The 22,511-nt window shown below is 36.9% G+C and overlaps 2 protein-coding genes across 2 annotated transcripts; both read right to left on the reverse strand.

The window, feature by feature from the left end:
* Positions 1 to 1,347: 1,347 nt before the first annotated feature.
* On the reverse strand, positions 1,348 to 2,364 carry LOC129665680 (olfactory receptor 6C3-like). Its single transcript, XM_055592488.1, has one exon. It carries the CDS (start codon positions 2,344 to 2,346, stop codon positions 1,348 to 1,350), a length of 999 nt encoding a protein of 332 aa, XP_055448463.1. The 5' UTR covers positions 2,347 to 2,364.
* Positions 2,365 to 18,915: 16,551 nt separating this feature from the next.
* LOC129665681 (olfactory receptor 6C6-like) lies at positions 18,916 to 20,118 on the reverse strand. Its single transcript, XM_055592489.1, is given in 2 exon segments — positions 18,916 to 19,872; positions 20,104 to 20,118. Coding segments are annotated over 2 exon segments (972 nt in total).
* Between the last annotated feature and the right edge of the window lie 2,393 nt (positions 20,119 to 22,511).

Below are 22,511 nucleotides of genomic sequence, written 5' to 3' on the forward strand. Positions count from 1 at the left end.
CAAATTTCATGGTTACCTTGTTTTTAATTGCTAAGTAGTATTACCATTGTGTAAATGTACCACAATTTCTGTATCCATTTTTTCAGTTGAGAGACATCTAGGTTGATTCCAGATTTTCACCATTATGAATAAAGCTGTTATGAATGTAGTTGGGCAAATGTTCGTGTTGTATGGTTTAGTATCTTTCAGATATATACCCAGGAGTGGTATATACCAGGAGATATATAACAGGAGTGGTATAGCTGGATCTTGAAGAAGCACTATTCTTTATTTTCTGAGAAAGCACTAGATTGATTTCCACACTGGTTGTACAAGTTTGCCCTCCCACCAGCAAATGGAGGTGAGTTCCCCTTTCTCATCATCCTCTACAGCATGTGTTATCACTTGGGTTTTTGATCCCAGAAGCTATATGAAAACACTAGTGCCAGAAATGTGATATTATATATATATCACGGAGAGGACCTAGACCCCCTGTTGAAAAGAAGCCCAGAGGCTGCTCAGTTTCCAAGTGGGTTTTCTAGTAAGGGGTACAGGGGCTGTCTCTGACATGAATTCAGGGGCTGGCTCTTTGATCACCTCCCCCTGGGGGGTGCAGCCTTGCCAGGCCATAGAGGAAGATGATGCAGCCAGCCTTGATGAGACCTGATAGGATAGGGTCAGATAGAAGGGGAGGAGGTCCTCCCCTATCAGGGGACTAGAGAAAGGGCATAGGGGGGAGAAGAAGAAGGGTGGGTGGGGCTGGGAAGAGACAAGGAAGGGGGCTGCAACAGGGATACAAAATGAATAAATTATAATAAATAAATATAGAAATAAATTAAATTTAAAAAGAACAACCAACAAAGTTCTTTATATTTTACAATAATTAGTTTTCTATTCAGAATTTTATTCATACTTTAAATTTTTTTAAATTATGATTATAATATAATCACATTTCTCTTTCCTTTTCCGCCTCCAAAACCTTTGATATACCCTTTCCACTCTCATTAAAATTCAGTCTCTTTTTCAGTAATTGTTAGTTTGTGCATGTGTGTGTATGCATGTGTGTGTGTGTGTGTGTGTGTGTGTGTTTGCATGGGTATGTGTTCCAAAATATAACTTGTTCAATCCATGGGATGTTATTTGTATATATGTTTTCAGAGCTAACCCTTTGGCACAGAATTTTCAGCCACACTGAAAAGTGTGGTCAAGTCTGTGATCTTAGCTACTTTGGAAAACGAGGTGCAAGAAATAATGACTCAGGCTAGCCTGGGCTTCAGAAAGCAAGTACAAGAGTGAGTTAGTGAGAGAGAACATGGCATTGAGAAGGATTCTATGGGGTCAATGGAGAATAATAAAGGATTGAAATTTTTAATTAAATTTTATTGAATGTTTGCAATGGCATCTCTTTACATTAACACATTTTCTTTTCCATTTGCTTTTGTGAAAAACTATTTTGTGAACCAAGACTTTGAAGGCTTGTTTTACCTGCTGGTTCCTCAAGGTATAAATAAAAGGGTTCAACATAGGAGCAATGGAAGTGCTGAGAACAGCTACTGTTTTGGTCAGTGATGTCCTTTCTTCTGCAGAAGGCCTCACATAGATAAATATGCAGCTTCCATAAGTTATGGAGATGACAAGCATGTGAGAGGAACAGGTAGAGAAAGCCTTCTTCATCAGGCTGGTGGATGGAATTCTTAAAATAGTCCTAATAATGTACATGTAAGATAAAATCACCAATGCCAAAGTGAACAATAGAGTGACCAGAGCAACATAGAAACCAATCACCTCTAGGAGCCAAGTATCTGAACAAGACAGTTGTAAGAGGGGAAAATAGTCACAGAAAAAGTGATCGATGATATTAGAGGCACAGAAATCTAACTTTAAGACCAGCATAAATGGTGGGAAGACTGTCAGAAATCCTGCCAGCCATGAGGTGAGGGCAAGAAGGGTGCAAACTTTCTGGCTCATGATGACAGTGTAGTGCAGCGGCTTGCAGATGGCGACATAGCGGTCATAGGACATGGCAGTTAGAAGAAAGAACTCAGACACTCCCATGGAGATGAAGAAAAATAGTTGAGCCAAACAGTTGTTATAGGAAATGGTCTTGACTTGAGTAATTATTGACCCCAAATATCTGGGGACAGAAACACTTGTGAACATGATTTCTACGAAAGAGAAATTCCTGAGGAAAAAATACATAGGAGTCTTTAAGTGAGAGTCTAGCAAAGTGAGGATGATGATGGTTAGGTTTCCAGTGATGCTTAATATGTAAGTTATTAATAAAAAGATGAAAATTACTACCTGAAGCTCTCTGTTGTCTGTTATTCCCAAAAGCACAAACTCTGTAGTTATAGTATGGTTTTTCATACTGAATTTCTCTTTCAATAAAATATGTTAATACAAAAGATATCAAAGAATTCATTGAATGGGGTGGAATTGAAATTTTTATATATTGATATTACCATCTCCAACAAAATGATGAAATGACTTCCTTTCCCTGTAAGAATTACAACATTTGTATTTGACATTTTTCATCTCACATTTTGATAATCAGTATTGTCTTTTTTATAAATACATATATTTAAATTTATCATCAAAGCATGCAGATCAAAATCAGTATTTGTTCATTATTATTAAACTGGAGACCATATGCACATACTATATTGAAAAGGAAAATATACTTATAGATCTATGTTTAAAACTCCCTTATTAATGTTTTTTATACGAATCCTCTGCTCACAGTCAAAATTTCTATACTTGTAAGACAACTTTGAAATTTAGACTGCCTCCATAGTAATTATTTACTTTATCTGTAATTTGAATGCTGTCATGAAATATATTCTTGGAAAGCACATATATTATATTCCGATTTCTGAAACTGTATGCTTGTAGAGCTTAAATATCTAATATCTGAAGGCAATTCTGATGCCATTTGAAGCTTACAGAATTTGCTGATAGAATTCAATGAACAAATTTCCTTTGCACAGTATTGTAAAAATTTTCATTCTTACAAAATCCTTTTTTATATGTAACCACAAATATCTGTGCTTGCAACCACCAGAGAGATGCTGGGCTATTATAATGCTGGTTATAAGTGCAACTAAAATAGAGTTGGAAGATAGAAACATAATAATATTTAATAAATGATGCATTCATATGATTTCATGTGATAGTTTAGTTAAAATTAATTTTTTAATATTTACCTTATGTTTTTACCCTTACTTTTTTGAGAACAAAAGAAAACTCATAAGGAACTGTTTTCTTGTTTGCAAAAATATGGCATTGCTTCCCTCCTTGAGGACTATTCAGAAAAAATAAAAATGTTAGATTTACTTTATTGAAATTATAAGATATAAGCTATCTTATAATAAGACTCTATCTCTCCTGTTTAATACTAATAACTAGAAAACAACATATTGTCTGTGGTAGAAGTTCTCAAATACTATGTGGTGCTGCTACTTTTCTATAACAGGAACTGGACTTCTTGGCAAGAGGTAATTATTAAAAATGATAATGGGCATTTCTCCTCTTCAGTGTAACATTTCTGAAATCAGTATTGTCATTCTTTACAACATACATATATTTGTCATAAATTTATCATCCAACATGTAGGTCAAAGGCCAACTTGTTATTATCATTTGAGAAATTGTTGAACTATATTAAATGTGCAATGACTAAGAATAAATGTTAAAATAATAATTTGAGCTCTCCAATTCTTTTAACCTGATAAAGTTTTAAATAACAGACATTATTTAAAACACAGAGCATTCTTTTCTTATACTTTATAACTACACATTAAAAATGTGTAATACCTATTATAAATGTAATCTTAAATTTTTCAACCCAACATGGTATCAAAGCAGATGCTGAGACTCATAGCTAAACTTTGGGCAGAGTTGAGGGAATCTTATGAAAGAAGGGGAAGATAGACATGGAGGAGACAGGGGTTCTACAAGGAGAGCAACAGAAGCAAAGAACCTGGGCAAAGGGGTCTTTTCTGAGATTGATACTCCAACCAATGCATGGAGATAACCTAGAACCCCTGCACAGATGTAGTTCATGACAGCTCAGTCTCCAAGTGGGTTCTCTAGTAAGGGGAACAGAGGCTGTATCTGACATGAGCTCAGTGGCTGGCTCACTGACCTCTCCCTGAGAGGGAAGCATCCTTACCAGGCCACAGAGGAGGACATTGCAGCCATTCCTGAGGAGACCTGATAGGTTAGGGTCAGAGGGAAGGGGAGGAGGACCTCCCCAATCAGTGGACTTGGGGAGGGACATGGGAGGAGAAGAGGGAGGGAAGGTGGGATTGGGAGGGAATGAAGGACGGGGCTACAGCTGGGATACAAAGTGAATCAAATGTAATTAATAAAAATTAAATCAATTTTTTCAAAAATATGAAATATATGATATTCTTTAGATATCATATTTTTAGCATTTAGTTAACCTTGCATTTATATATTATATATATCATGCAGAAAGAGTTGAGTAGTCTCACTTAGAAGTAAAATAAACTGCTTTCTCTATATATATACATATATATGTTGGGAGGGTCTCACTATGTAGCTCTGGATGGCCTGTAACTCACTATGTAGACCAGACTGGCTTTGAACTCATGGAGATCTGACTGCCTCTCTCTATAATTCTATAATCCCTCCATATGAGCATAAATATGGCTAGGAAATGACCGTAAAATCTTCTGTCTTAAATCACAATAATTCTTTAATCTCTAGGAAATAGTGGGCGATAAAACGTTGTAAAGTTCTCTGCAAAAGGTATAGAATTAATGTTAAATAAGGCTAAGACATTTTACCTTCTGTTCTCACTATAAATCCCCGAGACTGGCTTGGAGAAAGGAAGCAGGCAGAAGTTAATTCAGGAGATGTAACGTGGTCATGAGATGCCGGTTTGTAAACCACAGCAATATAGGAAGATGAACACACTGAGAACTGATGAGCTGATGTGTTCCCTTCAGCCAAACTTAATTTTCCTAATAAACAAATGGACTCTACACTTGGGAGATAATTTATTCTCAATTGTTTTGGGATTGGTTAAATCTGCGTGAAGTATTCTGCAAAAATGCTTTGCTGAGAGTAGCCTATCTATTTTATTCATCTGTACATCTTTTTTTAATTCTTTATTAATTACACTTTATTCACTTTCTATCCCCCCTGTGGTTCCCTCCCTCCTCCTGTCCCAATCCCTCCCTTCCTCCACCCTCTGCATGCATGGCCCTCCCCAAGTCCATTGATAGGGGAGGTCTTCTTTTCCTTCCTTCTGATCCTAGTCAATTAGGTCTCATCAGGAGTGGCTACATTGTCTTCTTCTGTGGCCTGGTAATGCTGCTTCCCCCTCAGGGGGGAGGTAATTAAAGAGCAGGCCAATCAGTTCATGTCAGAGATGGTCCCTGTTCCTATTACAATGGAACCCACTTGGATATTGAACTGCTGTGGGCTACATCTGTGCAGGGGTCTTAGGTTTTCTCCATGCATAGTCCTTGGTTGGAGTATCAGTCTCAGGAACGACCCCTGTGCTCAGATTTTTTTGGTTCTGTTGCTCTCCTTGTGGAGTTCCTGTCCTCTCCAGATCTTACTGTTTCTTACTTCTTTCATAAGATTCCATGAACTCTGCCCAAAGGTTGCCCATGAGTCTCCCCATCTGCATTGATAGTCTGCAGAGCAGAGTCTTTCAGAGGTCCTCTGTGTCAGGCTCCTGACTTGTTCCCTCTTTTCTCTTTCTTTTGATGTCCATCCTCTTTGCATTTCTGGATAGGAATTGAGCATTTTAACAAAAGTCCTCCCTGTTGATTAGTTTCTTTAGGTGTACAGATTTTAGCAGGTTTATCCTATATTTTATATTTATATGAATGAGTATATACTGTGTGCATCTTTCTGCTTCTGGGATAGCTCACTCAGGATGATCTTTTCCAGATCCCACTATTTACCTGCAAATTTCATGATTTCCTTGTTTTTTACTGCTGAATAATACTCCGTTGTGTAGATATACCACAATTTCTGCATCCATTCCTCCACTGAGGGACATCTATACTGTTTCCAGCTTTTGGCTATTACAAATAAAGCTGCTACAAACATGGTTGAGCAAATGTCCTTATTGTGTACTTGAGACTCTTTGGGGTATATGCCTAGGAGTGGTATAGCTGCATCTTGAGGAAGCGCTATTCCTTGTTGTCTGAGAAAGCGCCAGATTGCTTTCCAGAGTGGTTGTACAAGTTTACATTCCCACCAGCAGTGGAGGAGGCTTCTAAACCGCTTAGAAGGAAAAAGTGGGGAAGAGTCTTGAACTCATTGGCACAGGAGACAACTTCCTGAACAGAACACCAACAGCACAGACTCTAAGAGCAACAATCAATAAATGGGACCTCATGAAACTGAAAAGGACACTGTTGTCAGAACAAAACGACAGCCTACAGATTGGGAAAGGATCTTCCCCAACCCTATATATGACAGAGGACTAATGCCCAGTATATATAAAGAACTAAAGAAGTTAAAAAGCAACAAATCAAGTAATCCAATTAAAAAATGGGGAACAGAGCTAAACAGAGAATTCTCAATAGAGGAACATCGAATGGCAGAGAAACACTTAAAGAAATGCTCAACATCATTAGCCATCAGGGAAGTGCAAATCAAAACAACCCTAAGATTTCACCTTACACCCATCAGAATGGCTAAGATTGAAAACTCAAGTGATAACACATGCTGGAGAGGTTGTGGAGAAAGGGGAATCATCTGTGTATCTTAAGGGCACAGAGAATATGAACAGTTAATGAAAGCATTTTACCATCTTTTCAGGTCAGCAAACTTGATTTGCTTCTGGTGAGAGTGCAGCATGTTGCATCCATTATCGAAATCAATATGAATATATCTCAAAACACTAAAATTAAACCAGCACATGACCCAGACCATACAATTCCTGGACAATGCCCCCGGTACTCTAAATCCTACAAAGAAGTACTTGAACATTCGTGTTATTTTTGCTCAACTCACAACACCAAGGAAATAAAACCAGCTTAGTTGTCCATCAACAGATGAATGTATCATACAGTCATGTAATGGAATTTAATTTAACCATAAATAAAAATTAAATAGTGAATTTTTTAAAAAATAAATTGATTTGCAAATTATTATATTGAATAAAGTATCTCAGGCTTGGGGAAAAAGCAAAAACTGAATGCTCTCAGGTATGTGCTATTTTAATTTTTATATATGCGCCCAATATATCGGTAGGTCTTCATATGTGGCTGTGAATGTGAATCTAGGCCAAGGAACTAGGAAGTTTACTACGAGAGGCTAAACAAGAAGTTTTAAAGACACAAAAGATAAAAGTAGAGTATATAAGACAAAAAAAGAAAGAGGCTAAAAAAGGGAAAAAAAAGTTGAGGTTGGTTGGGAAAGAAGTAAGAAGGAAGATAAAAATGCAAAGTAAGCATGAAAATCCCATAATAAAACCAGTTACTGGTGTTTTCATATACAAAATAAAACTTATAAAAGAGAACGTTTTAATTAAAAAATGAAATGTACACTAACACAGATCCATGAGATATAACTGCATATACAACGGCATGTCGTACTATAAAGACTCATAGAACGGCCGTCATATATCCCACTTGACCCCTATTTTCTTTACAGTACATTTTAGATTAGTCAATACGATTCTCTACAATATTGACTATGCGACACTTTGTCTATATCTTTACTAAAAAACCCACACATATAATCGTATATATGTATATTATATGTATATAAATTATATATACAATTTTATATATCTCATATATATAGTACATATATACATTATATATATATTAAAATTAGGTAGTTTTGATAGGACAGAAGACAGAAAAAATTTAGTATATTCCATATTTTAAATTTTCCAAAAGAAATTTTGGGTATATTGTATTATTTTTTTTTGTTCATAAATTGCTGTTGTCTTTTTTAACAGTAAGAGATATTTCTGTACATTACACTGTAACTTTCAAATTTTTGTATGTTATTACACAAATAATGGCTTCATCATGGAAGTTTCACACATACATGTCATTATTCTTGATTCTCATTAGTCCCTTTCCCATTTTCATTTAATTCCCCCATAATCCTCCAGTCACATTCTGCCCTGTGTTTTCCCAAGAGTCTTCCTTCAGCTTGCATCTCATACATTCCACGAACCTTTCGTGTCTGTTCCGTTTCTTTTAAAAATCTGAACTTTCTGTGGAAAAGTAGAAGTGTTGGTGACTTTTACGTCAAGAAAACCTCTCAGTTTCAGTTACAGCAGGGCACTGCAGATTATCCATAGCTGGAGAATCATTCCTTTTAAAAATCAACCCAGATTTGAAGAACAGTATTTTTAACCAGAATATTCCAGAAGAGATACAGAAAGAGATATTTTGTATGAGTCAAAGTCCATCAGTACTTACAATGTGTATAGTCCTACCTTGGAATTCTTGTTGGTAGAATGTTTTGCGTGATTATATCCTAATGTAGAAAACCATAAGTGCACACAAAAATCGTCTTCTTCCAACAAAAGACAAGATACCATGTAAATATCCGTTACTAGAATACTGGATGCATGTATTATGTTTAGTGTAATCCTAAATGCAATTGCACTCATATATAAATAGAATTTTATAGAACAATTGATGAGGGTTGGAACCCCAGAGTCCTTGCTCTATCATATTTTTGGCTCTTTCATGTTTTAATTTGGATTTTTTTCCCCCTAATTCTATGGAGAATGTTATTTGTATTTTGGGAGGGATTGTATTGATCAGTAGTTACATTGTCAAATGTAGCTATTTCCACAACATCAGGTCTATGATCTACCAGATCTAATCTCTATACTGGAAGATTTTCCATTTTTTTCTGGTTATCTAATTCAATGTGCTTCTTTTGTATTTGACTTCATTTACACTATGTGTATCCTTATTTTCTTGCATTGTATTTTTCTAACAATCATTAATAGCCATTTCTCTCACCCTGTAAACACAATTACAACTATTAGTATTTTGTCTCTCCCCATAAAAGGAGCTTAAAAGGCCAGAAGAGGCTGTTCTCTAAAATCCTGACAGAGTGAGACAGTAGGATGGCCAGTCACAGATATATCTCTAAAACAAAATTGCTTTAATTGACTTTTCGGTGCCTGTAGGGATATAGAATGGTACTTGTACGTATGGTTTCAGGACTGACCACTTGCTATTGGCAGGGATTGAGGTGGGAAAAGCAGGTGGGGAGGATCCAAGAGGAGTTGGTGGAGAGGAATGAAAATGTATGAAAAATTATTTTTGAAAAAAAATAAATTGGTTTATTTTTCATAAACAAGTACTTAGTTTACATCATTTTTCTTTTTTCCTATTTTATTATTATCATTTATTACAATTTATTCAATTTGTATCCCAGCTGTGGCTCCCTCCCTTGTCTTCTCCTAATCCCACCTTGCCTCCCTTTTCTCCCCCTATGCCCCTCCCTTAGCCCACTGATAGGGGAGATCTTCCTCCCTTCTATTTGACCCTAGCCTATCAGGTCTCTTCAGGACTGGTGAATTGTCTTCCTCTGTGGACTGGCAACCACCAGGGGGAGGTGATCAGAGAGCCTGCCACTGAGTTCATGCCAGAGAAAGTCCCTGCTCTCCTTATTAGGGTCCCCCCTTGGAGACTGAGTCTGTGGGCTACATCTGAGCAGGAGTTTTAGATTCTCTCCATGCATTGTCCTTGGTTGGGGTGTCATTCTCTTCAGGGCCTCCAGGGCTCAGTTTTTATGGCTCTGTTGATCTCATTTTAGAGCTTTCATCCCTTCCAGGTCTTTCTATCTCCTCTTTCTTTCATAAGATTATCTTCACTCTGCCCAAAGTTTGGCTGTGAGTCTCAGCGTCTGCTTCTATATCTCTATCAGTAGAGCCTTTTGGAGGCCCTCTGTGGTAGGCTCCTATCCTGTTCCCTGTTTTCTCCTGTTTCCAATGTCTATCACGCTTGTCCTTCTCAATGAGGATTGAGCATCTTCCCTAGGGTCTTCTTTATTGTTTAGCTTCTTTAGGAGTATAGAGTTTAGTATGTTTATCTTAAATTATGTGCCAAGATCCACTTATGAGTGAATATATATGACGTGTGTCTTTCTTATTTTGAGCTTTTAAACTGTCTTAGGGAAATCAATTTTGCAACTGCTTTCAGTAATAGAGTTTACATGGACATTGGAGTCAAAGCCAGGGCATGTTTAACCATCCTGATTTGAAACTCAGCTATGTTATTATGTTATATATGTTATAATTCCTTCTCGCCCCAGATCAAGGAAGTTCTTCATCAGACAGAGGAAGAATGAAAAGAAAAATATGGGTAAATGTATTAAATAGAGCTGCTGGCAGAGCAACCTAAGACTGAGAAGTATATTTAAGCTTCCTGCAATATTCAACCACTCATATCCAAGTTTGCATGCAGCTCCTGTGTTTTTTTTAAAATAAATTTATTCATTCTATATCCCAATCACAGCTCCCACCCTCCTCTCCTTCCAGTCTCACCCTCCCTCTATGTTCCCCTTCCCCTCCTCTTCTCCTCAGAATCCCCCCTTACAAACCCACCCTGGGCCCATCAAGCTACATCAGGACTTAATGCGCCCTCTTCTATTGAGGCCAGGTAAGGCAGCCCAGCTAGGGAAAGTCATCCAAAAGCAGGCAACTGGGTCAATGTCAGATACGACCCATGCTCCCCTTGCTGCTAGGGGACCCACATGAGGACCAAGCTGCCAATTAGTTACATATGTGTAGGAGGTCTAGGTCCAGTCCATGCCTGCTCTTTGGTTGGGGCTTCGGTCTCTGTGAGCCCTTATGGGGCTAGGTTAGTTGACACTGTTGATCTTCTTGAGGGGTCCCTTGTACCTTCTGTGTCCCTCTATTTTCCTCCATCACTTCCACAGGACTCCTAGAGCTTCTTCTAATGTTTGGCTGTAGGCCTCAGCATCTGTTTCCTTCTGCTGCTGAATGGAGCCTCTCAGAGGACAGTCAGGCTATACTCCTATCTGCAAGCATAACAGGGTATCATTAATTGTGTCAGGGGTTGGCTCTCTCCTATGGGTTATGTCTCAGGTGGGGCCAGTCATTGGTTGGCCAATCCCTCTTTCTCTGCTCCTTCTTTATTCTTGACATCCTGTAGGCAAGGTAGATTTTGGGTCAAATGTTTTGAGAGTGGTTTGGTGTCACCCTTCTTCCTCTGGAAGTCCTGTCTGGCTAGGAAGTGGCCCATTCACTCTCTATGTCCCTCTGCAGCTAAAAGTCTCAGGTGGAGTCATCCACATATCTTCCCAGGAGCCTACAATGCTACAGGTTTCTAGCTTGTCTCAGAGATGTTCTCCTTCTTAGGTTTTCCTTCTCTCTCTGCCCCCTCACCACCCACCCCTGCTTCTCTACCCACATCTGATCCCCACCTTGTTCCCATACCCTCTCCTACCCAGTTCCCTCTCTTCATTCACTTTCAACATTTATTTCCACTTTTGAGTGGGATTCAAGTATCCTTCCTTAGGACTTCCTTCTTACTTGACTTATTTGGGTCTGTGGATTGGAGTATGGTTATCCTGCACTATATGGTTATTATCCACTTACAAGTAAGCACATATCATGTATGTCTTTCTAGATATAGGTCATCATCACTCAGGATGATCATAGTTCCAGACACTTGCCTGCAAACTGCATGGTTTCCTTGTTTTTAGTTGCTGAGTAGTATCCCAATGTATAAATTAACCACAATTTCTGTATCCATTCCTCAGTTGAGGAACATCTAGGTTGTTTCCAGTTTTTGGCTATTATGAATAAAGCTCTTATGAACATAGTTGTGCCAATATACTTGTTGTATGGTTGAGCATCTTTCAGATATATGCTCAGGAGTGGTATAGCTGTATCTTGAGGTCGCACTGTTCCCAATTTACCAGAAAACACTAGATTGGTTTCCAAAGTAGTTGTACAAGTTTTCATTACCACCAGCAATGGAAGTGGGTTCCTCTTTCCACACATCTTCTCCAGCATGTATTATCACTTGAGTTTTTGATCTTAGCCGTTCTGATGGGTGTATAAGATGAAATCTCAGAGGCATTTTGATTTGCGTTTCCCTGATGACTAAAGATGTTGAGCATTTCTTTAAGTGTTTCTCTGCCATTTAATATTGCTCTGATAAGAATTCTCTGTTTAGCTGTGTACCCCAATTTTCAATTGGATTGTTTGGTTTGTTGGTGTTATAGTTCTATAGTTCTTTATATATTCTGGATATTAGCCTTCTATCAGATATAGGGTTGGTGAAGATCCTTTCCCAATCTGTAGGCTGTCATTTTTTGAGGCGTATGAGTCATTATTCTGGGATACCGGGTTCAGGAGGAAAAGCACACACCCTACTATAGATGTTCTGACGACAGTGTCCTTTGCTTGACAAAAGTTTTTCAGTGTCATGAGGTCTCATTTATTGATTGTTGATCTTAGAGCCTGTGCTGTTGGTGTTCTGTTCAGGAAGTTGTCTCCTGTGCCAATGAGGTCAAGGCTCTTCCTCATTTTTTCTTCCAACAGATTTAGTGTGTCTGGTTTTAGGTTGAGTTATTGATCGACTTGGACTTTCCTTTTGTGCAGGGTGATAGATATGGGTCCATTTACATTTACATTTTTCTACATGTAGACATTTTCTGTAGTTAGACCAGCACTATTTGTTGAAGATGCTGTCTTTTTTTTTTCTGTTGAGTGCTTTTGGCATCTATGTCAAAAATCAGGTGTCCATTGGTGTGTGAGTTTATTTCTGGGTCTTTGATTTTATTCCATTGATCCACCAGTCTGTTTTTTTTTTTTTTTTTGCCAATACCATGCAATTTTTTATTGTTGCTCTATAGTACAGCTTGATATCAGGTATGGAGATACCTCCAGAAGATCTTTTATTGCACAGGATTGTGTTAGATTTTCTGGTGGTTTTTGTTTGTTTTTTCATATGAAGTTGAGAATTTTTCTTTCCAAGTCTGTAAAGAATTGTGTCGGTATTTTGATGGGAACTGCACTGAGTCTGTGGATTGCTTTTGGTATCATGGTCATTTTTACTATGTAAAATACTGATCCATGAGCATGAGAGATCTCCATTTTCTGTTATGTACTTTAATTTATTTCTTCAGAGACTTGAAATTTTTTATACAAGTCTTTTACTTGCTTGGTTAGAGTTACAACAAGACACTTTATGCTTTTTTTGTGGCTATTTTGATGGGTGTTGTTTCCCTAATTTCTTTCTCAGCACTTTTGTCTTTTGTATACAAGAGGGCTTCAGATTTTTTTTAGTTCTTTTTTATCTAGTCACTTGCTGGAGGTGATTATCAGCTGTAGGAGTTCCCTGGTATAATTTTTTAGGGTCACTCATGTAAAATATCATATCATCTGCAAATAGTGATACTTTGACTTCTTTTTTTTTCAATGTGTATCCCTTGATCTCCTTTAGTTCTCTTATTTCTCTGGCTAGGACGTCAAGTACTGTAGTGAAGAGATATGGAGACAGTGGGCAGCCTTGTCTTTTCATTGATTTCAGGTGACAGGTTAAGCTTTGGAGTGTTGTTGAAGACTGTTTCCATGGCTCCAAGGTGTCAGAAGGCCAGAGGTTGGAGCTGTGTGCCCCAGTACCCAGGAGGTATTCAGTGGCCTCTGAGTACAGCTTGAAGTACCTTCCAGTTTATTCCAACCTGTCAAGCTAAAGTTACAACAAATAGATGCAAACACCCATTCAAAAATATGGAACCTATGCCAAAAGACACAACCAAGAACCTAGCTTCTGAAACTCACACCCTGTTGTAAAACACAAACAATTAAAAAAATATACAACACTCCTTCTCTAAAATGTGTTAATCTCACAGTAATGGTCCACAAAAAAGGCTAGAATAAATAGCATTCAAAATGATAATTTTGAAGCAATTATAAATATATTCAAGAACACAAAGCAAACATAAATAAGCACTGGAATGAAGACTAAAAGAGCACAACATATGAAATAAAAAAGATAATTAAAATGATACTAGAATTCAACAAACAAAAAAGCTACTGAATAAAAGCAAAACTGAACTAGAACTTGAATATTTCAATCAGTCTAGTAAGAAGTTCAGAAGAAACACTCTCTAACTGTATGAGTGAGATGGAAGAGAGAAAATTAGGACTTAAAACAACCACGGCAGCTCAGAATCCAAGTGGGTACCCTAGTAAGAGGAACAGGGACAGTTTCTGACAGGAACTCAATGGTTGGCTCTTTGACGCCCCCTGCCCCAAAGGAGGAGCAGCCTTGGTAGGCCACAGAGGAGGACATTGAGGTCACAGAGGAGGGGGAGGTGATCAAAGAGCCAGCCATTGAGTTCATGTCAGAGACAGTCCCTGTCCTGAAGAGACCTGATAAGCTAGGGTCAGATGGAAGGGGAGGAGGACCTCCCCTATCAGTGGATTTAAAGAGGGGCAGGGAGGAGATGAGGGAGGGAGAGTGGGATTGGGAGGGAATGAGGGAGGGGGCTAAAGCTGGACACAAAGTAAATAAACTGTAACTGATTATAAAAATAAAAATTTAATATAAAAAGTAAATGATATCTATAGTCTATGTAGTGTTTCTTTCTAGTCTGCATATTAAAATTATTTGTCAACACACAAATAAAACTGAAGTAAAGAAGTTTGGTCAATCAATTAAAGAAAAACAAAAGAAATCATGGAATGGAGCATGTAGGCTATTTGGAAAAAATTAAAATAAAAATGTACAAATATAGGCAAAGAAAATGTTGAAAGAATTCATGTCAAGACCACAGAAAATATTTTAAGTAAAATCATAGAAGTAAATTTTTCAAAACCATATAAAACATCAAATAGGCTTTGACTTTTTAAATAGGCTTTTTAAATATTTAAAAAAAATTAATATTAATTACAGTTTATTCACATTATATCCCAGCTGTGGCCCTCCCCCTCCTTTCCTCCCAATTCCACCCACCCTCCCTCATCTCATTCCATTCCTCTCTCCAAGTCCACTGATAGGGGAGGTCCTCCCCCCACTCCATCTGACCCTAGCCTATCAGGTCTCTTCAGGACTGGTTTCATTGTCCTCCTCTGTGGCCTGGTAAGGCTGCTCCCCCATCAGAGAGAGGTGATCAAAGAGCCAGCCATTGAGTTCATGTCAGAGACAGTCCCTGTTCCCCCTTACTAGGGAACCCTCCTGGATACTGAGCTGCCATGGACTACATCTGAGCGGGGATTCTAGGTTATATCCAAGCATGGTCTTTGGTTGGAGTATCAGTCTAAAAGATCCCTGGGCCCAGATGTTTTGGTTCTGTTGCTCTTCTTGAGGAGCCCCTATCCCTTCCAGATCTTTCTATCTTCCCCTTTCTTTCATAAGATTCCCTGCACTCTGGCTTTGACTTTTTAAATTTATTTCTTTATTTATTACAATTTATTAACTGAGTATCCCATGGCCAAAATTTGGGCAGAGTTCAAGCACAGAGACACACACAGCAGCAGCAGTGGAGTGGAGCCAGGCTGAACCTAGAAGACAAGCTGAGTGTGCTACAGAGGAAAGAACATGAGAAGTAGCCTCAGTCTTTGGAGGAGTCCAGAAGGTCCTCACTGGATCCCAGACACTGGACTGTTGGAGTTTCCTTTTGCTTTGATTTGAGTGTAACTATGTCCTGATATTTAGACAAAGGAGTGGGCAAGACGAGACAGACCCGCCCTGCTGCAGACAGTAACCAGGCTTACACTTGAGAGATACCCTTGTCTGGCAACCCGCCCAGGTGGGCCCTAGTTCCACACTCAAACAGCCCCTAGCTTGTGACCATATCATGTAGCCCTCCTTCTAAGAAAAACCACAAGATGTGTTAATTGCTCCCCCTCCCTAGCAATAGCCAAATCAGCACACAACAGGACATTCCAGGCGTTGCTCATGATCAGATATACTCCAGGTGGCTGGGCCAGGACCATCATGGTCTTGACACCTAAAGTAGATCAATCATTTAAAAAATCAACCTCCCTTACTCAATCATGTGACACGAAGGCTTGGGAACTCTCCACTAGAGGTTTTGCCCTTTAAAAACCCTGTTCCCTGAGACCTCGGGTCCACATTTCTCTCCTGCTTCAACAGGGAGCTTACGACTTGGGCAAGAGCTTGTACTGAATAAACCCTCTTGTGTTTTGCAACAGACTCGACTCCTGGTGGTCTTTTGGGGTATCATGATCTAGGCACAACGGTTTTGTGTGTCAACACCCCTGCTGGGAGTGCAAGTGATATAAATGGGAAACGGCAGTGATTTTCAGTAATGCCTGAGTGCTAATAATCTTATCACAAATGTAGATGATTCTCAAACCATGAAAACTCTCCATGGATGTCATATTAGTTCATCACTCTGGATATGAAGTGTCTCTTCTCTACCTCCCCAAACCAAACGTAACTAAGATGAAGTCATCAGAAAGGAAGGAGCCTTAGTTGAGGAAATGCCTCCATGAGATCCAGCTGGAAGGCATTTCCTCAGTGATCAATGTGGGAGCGGCCAACCCATTTTGGGTGGTGCCATCCCTGGGTTGGTGGTCCTGGGTTCTATCAAAAATGAGGCTGAGAAAGCAATTGGAAACAAGCAAGAAAGGAGCATCTCTCCATGGCTTCTCTACCAACTCCTTCCTCCAGGATCCTGTCCTGTTTGAGTTCCTGTCCTGACTTTCTTCACTGATGATTAGTGCTGTGGAAACAGAAGTAAAATACCTGCCCCCCCCCTGCATTTTGGTCATGGTGCTCTTATTCAAGAAATAGAAGCCCTAACTAAGACAAAGGGCTGACTATTTGTGAAGATGAGGGAGACTTGGAAGAGCATGGGTGAGCAGTGTGGAGATTAATTATGAAAAACTATAATTACACATATGTATAAGAATGACATAATAAAAGCCATTACTTTGTGTATGCACTTTAAAAATTATAATGGTAGAAGAAAAAGATTAAGGAAAATATTCAAACTATTGTGTTTCTTGTAGTTTTTTTTGTATGAATGTTTTTCTAGTGTATTTAGAGTAAAATAATTGTATGCTGTTTTATATGACAGATATATCAGTAATTTTGTGAAAATAACAGAAGCTGAATTATTTAGAAAATTTCAATTTAAAAATAAAAATTTCTTCAATCAGAGGTATAAAAGTATGTGTTTTCTCTTTTCACAATTATTTTCAGTTCTGAGATTCATAACTATGAAGAAATAAGTGTAATTAACATCAGAGCCTGGAGTCAAACTATTTTTACTGTCAATGAGAATTCCTGGAAAGAAGCTGTGTGCCTAAAGGATAATAGACAGATATGAAATTCAGTGATGGGGGAAGGTTGAAATTCTGAAGATATAGATGCTAACTACCTTATCTCTGATATTTTAACCCCATGAAGAGAAATTTCTTGCCTACTTGTCAGAAATAGAATCCTGTGACTACTAGATAAAAAAGAAATCTTTTGAAATGCATATGGCTTCCAGTTTAGTGGGGTTTTTTTGTTTTGTTTTTGTTTTTTTGTTTTTTATGGGATTCCTGAGTGTTTGAATGACTAGGTCTCTGCATCTATCTCTGTTTCTTGCAAATTTTTTCTTGGACACTTTTTTTTATTGTTTTTGTTGTTGTTTTGTCCTGTTATTATGTGTTAGTTTTTATATTATCTTATTATATTTGTTATTACCCTTTGGAAACCTATTTCTTTCTAATGAGACAGAACGGGGGTGGACATGAATAGGAAGGAAGATGTGTAGAAAATGGGAGGAGTAGAAAGAGGGAAACTGTAATCAGAATGTTTTATGTGAGAAAGATACCTTATTTCAATAAAAGGATGAAAATAGTTAAAAATTCAACTGGGCACAGTGGCACACACATATAATCCCAGCACTTAGGGAGGCAGAGGAAGGCATATCTCTGTGAGTTTGAGGCCAACCTGGTCTACAAAGTGAATCCAGGACAACCAAGCCTACACAAAGAAACCATCTTGGAAAACTAAATGAAAAAATTCAAAAACAACAGAAAAAAAAACCTTTTGAATCAATTAATTTAATAGATCAATAGCTTCTGTAACCAAAAGCTAAGACAGTTATTAGATAATATTTGAAGCCTGTAGGAAAAACTTCCCACCTTTCTATAACTCACTTTCCTAATGCTTTCACCAACATATTTAAGAAATATCATGATTTATGATTTTCTTTGTTCTGTTACTAAAAGAAAGTACTTTATAAGACTGTTTTGAATAGGAGTATGGGACTATATGTAAGATAAACCTGTTTCTAGGCCATGATCACTAAAATTTGGCTCTAGAATATAAGATCTTTAATTTTTTGACAATCAAGCTGTATTATTTTTGCATTGATGCTATTGACAAAATGGCCTAATTATTCTGACAACTAATTCTTAGTTATTATAAATCTAGAGGAGAAACATCTTATTCATTTCCATGCTTCACACTTCTCACCACCATGCCTGTCAATCTTATTTTCTTTATTTATCTCACAAGGTTCATCATGTGGATGTTTCCTTCTACAAGACTAATTTAATGTTTAGATTAACTCAGGTATTTTCCATGACAACATCCATTACATTACAGATTAATTTCATGCTCTGTGCTTGTCTACATTTTAGCAATGCAAAATAATAAGCTACAAATAAAATGCTTTGCAATTAATACACACATAGAATTAACTCAGAATGCCTAAGAATATTTATTTGTACAATACATTTAGTAAATGAACTTTTACATATGAGAAAAGACATTTCCAAGAAGATAGAATTGTACATTGTGGACTAAAGAAAACTAGTATTTCAGAATATCTATCCTGAAAAATGAACATAGAGCAATTAGAATACTTACTATGATTTAAGAAGTAAAGCAGAATAATATCATGGGCCATTGTAGATATATTTGACAATAATTTTCTTTTTTTTCAGTCATGTCCCAACAGCTTGCTATTTATACCTAAATCTTAATTCACTGCTTTGAGAACACAGTCTGTGAAGCACCTGCTCAAAAGCATCCTTCACCTGCTGGTTCCTTAGGGTGTAGATAAAAGGGTTAAGCAAAGGGGCCACAGAAGTGTTGAGCACAGCCACACCTTTAGTTAAAGTCACTCTTTCCTTGGCTGATGTTTTCATGTACATAAAGATACAGCTTCCATAAGTAATGGAGACCACAACCATGTGTGAGGAGGAGGTGGAAAAGGCCTTTCCCCGTTGTTGAGCAGAAGGGAACTTTAGGATGGTTTTGATGATGAGTGTTTAGGAGAGGATCACTAAGATCAAGGTAATGACAAGTGTCATTACAGCTATGACAAAAGCCATCCATTCTATGAAACGTGTGTCTGTACAAGACAGCTGCAGGACAGGAGAAATGTCACATAGGAAGTGATCAACAGTTTTTGAAGCACAGAATTCCAGCTTCAGTCCCAACATCAAAGGGGGGAAGATGGATAAGAACCCAGTCACCCAGGAGCTGAGGACCAGCAGGTGGCACACTTTGCTGTTCATGATGATGGGGTAGTGCAGTGGTCTGCAGATGGCTACATAGCGATCATAGGACATGGCAGCCAGGAGGTAGAATTCAGTGACTCCTATTAAGAAGAAAAAGAATAACTGAGCTGCACAAGCACTGTAGGCGATTGTTCTGTCTCCTGTGAGGATGCTCATCAAGAACCTGGGAATGCAGACTGTGGTGAATGCAATTTCCAAGAAGGAAAAATTCCGGAGGAAGAAATACATTGGAGTCTTGAGGTGGGGATCCAGCAGGGTGAGGAGGATGATCACTAAGTTCCCCATCACGCTCAAGGTATAATTAAAAAACAGAAACAGGAAAATCAGGATTTTTAGCTGAGGGTCATCGGTCAGTCCCAGCAAAATGAACACAATCTCTGCTGACTGGTTTTTCTTCTTTTTTTTTTTTTCTTGTTCTATCAAGTCTACAGAAAAAAATAAATAAATAAAGCAAAAACAACAACAAAACAGAAAGCTAATTTTAAAAGTTGTTCCTTTCTCTTCCTAGAAAATTCTATTTTGAGAAGTTTAAAGAGTGTAAGACTATTTTAAAATATCATCTTGGAGTTTATTCCCTGTGCAAGTCCTTTGCCTTTCCAACATGTTTCTTTGCCTGTACAAACTTACAGGAGGCCTGCCCATCACTTGAACTATAGCTCCTCAGTATGTTCCTCCAAGGCCATCTTTCCGATACTTTATGTGGATTGGTCAAGTACCCATATTTCACAATTTCAAATTTTTTATATTTCATTTCAAAATTTTAAAATTAAATGTTTATAAATTCTTATAAAATAAAAATGATACAATATTTATAGGAGGTTCTTGCATCCTTAGTAACCCTAAAACTAATGATTTAAGGGTTCACATATAGAAGATCTCTAAAAAAAGAAAAAACTTCAAAATTTTAAATACCTTAATATTGTAAAATGTATTCTACTATGGTGGAACAAAAGCTGTAAACTGAGTTATTGGTTAAATCAACTCACATAAAAACCCTGTCTTTAGTATGATTGCCCACTACTGTTTTTTGTCTCATGACATATATGAAGAGAAAATACCTTATATTTCTAAAATATCTTATTCAACATTAATCCCTGATATATCCTTTTATTACGTTTATGTTCTTATAAGCATCACAAATAAAATTCATATGTAAATAATTAGAATAGTCTTAAAGCTTCTAAAATATGTTCTGTACACTATAAGCAAATTAAGAAGGCATGTAATTTTCCCAATTAAACTTTTAAATTGTTCAGTAGAATTAAGAAGACATATGAACTATTATATCTGGCTTTAATAGCACATCTCTGTGTTGGTAACTAGAGTTGTTATATTGAGCTTATTTCATTCAAACCAACAAATCTCAAACTAACCGACTGTTTTTGATTTTGGCTTATGGCTAATGATATCATTCTTTTTTGATATTTCCATGTAACAAACACAGGTGAGATCAGTTGTTTTTCTTATGTGGATTCCAAATCATGCATCTCTTGGACACTCCAGATGTTAATTCTTTTTCAGTACAGTTTTATTTGGAGAGCAATGTACACTTTTTCATATTTCTATGGTTTTAAAAGAGGATATACTGGTGTAAGATATACTGATAAATATTTATAATTTATAAAAATATAAATTATTATAAGAACATATATTTTTATATATGTATCTTCACACATGTTAAGAAAATCATGCAATGAAGAGAATGACAAATAGTTATGAATGACAAATAAGCCTAAAATATTTACTTTTATAACTCATGTGAACTAAGTCATGGAAAATAAGTTTAATATTGTGGTAGGTAATTTCTAACACAAATGTACAGTGTGGATACCCTTTAAAAACACCATGGCCATGTCACTAATGCACATCTGCTCAATGCTCAGTGGACAAACAAAGGTGTCAATATGTTTCAAGAGAGCATGATCAAAAGGAAAAAAACACATAAAACCATACTAAGATTTAAGCACAACACATGATAAGAATCAGATGAACACACATTTTAGATAGTATACACAGTATCATTAGAATATTGAAACATACCAATAATCTTATGTCTACTGAGAAATATGTTTGAAATAAGATCAAACATTAAAAAACTTTCTGACTTAAATTTTCTGCAGGGTACAAACTAAGAAAGGTTATTTTTAGAAGTCATCATTCTAAAATTACTCTATTTCATAAAAGATTTTATGCAAGATTTTACTCAAAATTTAATTTTAAGTCAGATTGGAGAGCGTTTCTACTATGAATAATTCATGACATCTCTAGGGAAAAGTTTTCTACTAGGTGCTGTTAAAATCATCATAATGAAATAACTTAAACATTTTAGGTAGAAAATGTTTTTTACATACATCATGTGTTTTGCATCAATGATAATAAATAATTATTTGTAATCTCTGAAGCCTAAATTATTCATTAAAAACAGCACAAATATGAAATAAACATGAAAAAGAAAGAACAACCGAGAATAGATGTCCTTTTCTTTGTTATCTTAGGAATTCACAGAAGGGCATATCTGAGCATTTGGACCTCTAAAAGAATTGAACACTTGAGACAGAGCACTCTAGGTAGATGAAGCAGCCTTAGATAGAGAAATTTTATGTGCCAAACCAGCTTTGGTTTGAAAAAATATTAAGCATCTTCATATTTATTTATCTCTAATATAATAATATAATTAATAATGTAATACTATTAAATCTCCTTATTTGAAAGCATTGATTAGCTCTCTTCAACAATTATAAATATCCGCATTCTCACAATATATATTGAAAGGGATAAAAACATAAATTATACTATGAGATGATGTCGTCAGTCTAATAAACGCAATTGCATTTATTTTTGCTGAATATTATGAATATCACATAAAATTAAAATATTTTCTATTGTTGTATCATTACCACATCTCTGTAATAGTGTACAATTATCTTTATATTAAAAATTAAAAGACTAGCCTTTTATTGGCTTAAAAGTTTTCCTCAGTTGTATGTGAAGATTCCTGGTAAATGAGCACTTTCATATTTCAGCATCTATCCCGG

The sequence above is a fragment of the Psammomys obesus genome, unplaced genomic scaffold, assembly GCF_907164565.1.
Source record: "Psammomys obesus unplaced genomic scaffold, mPsaObe1.curated_primary_1811, whole genome shotgun sequence".
NCBI lineage: Eukaryota > Metazoa > Chordata > Mammalia > Rodentia > Muridae > Psammomys > Psammomys obesus.

Coding starts and splice junctions, on each gene's coding strand:
- LOC129665680 (XM_055592488.1), bottom strand. CDS start 2,346: ATGAAAAACCATACTATAACTACAGAGTTTGTGCTTTTGGGAATAACA.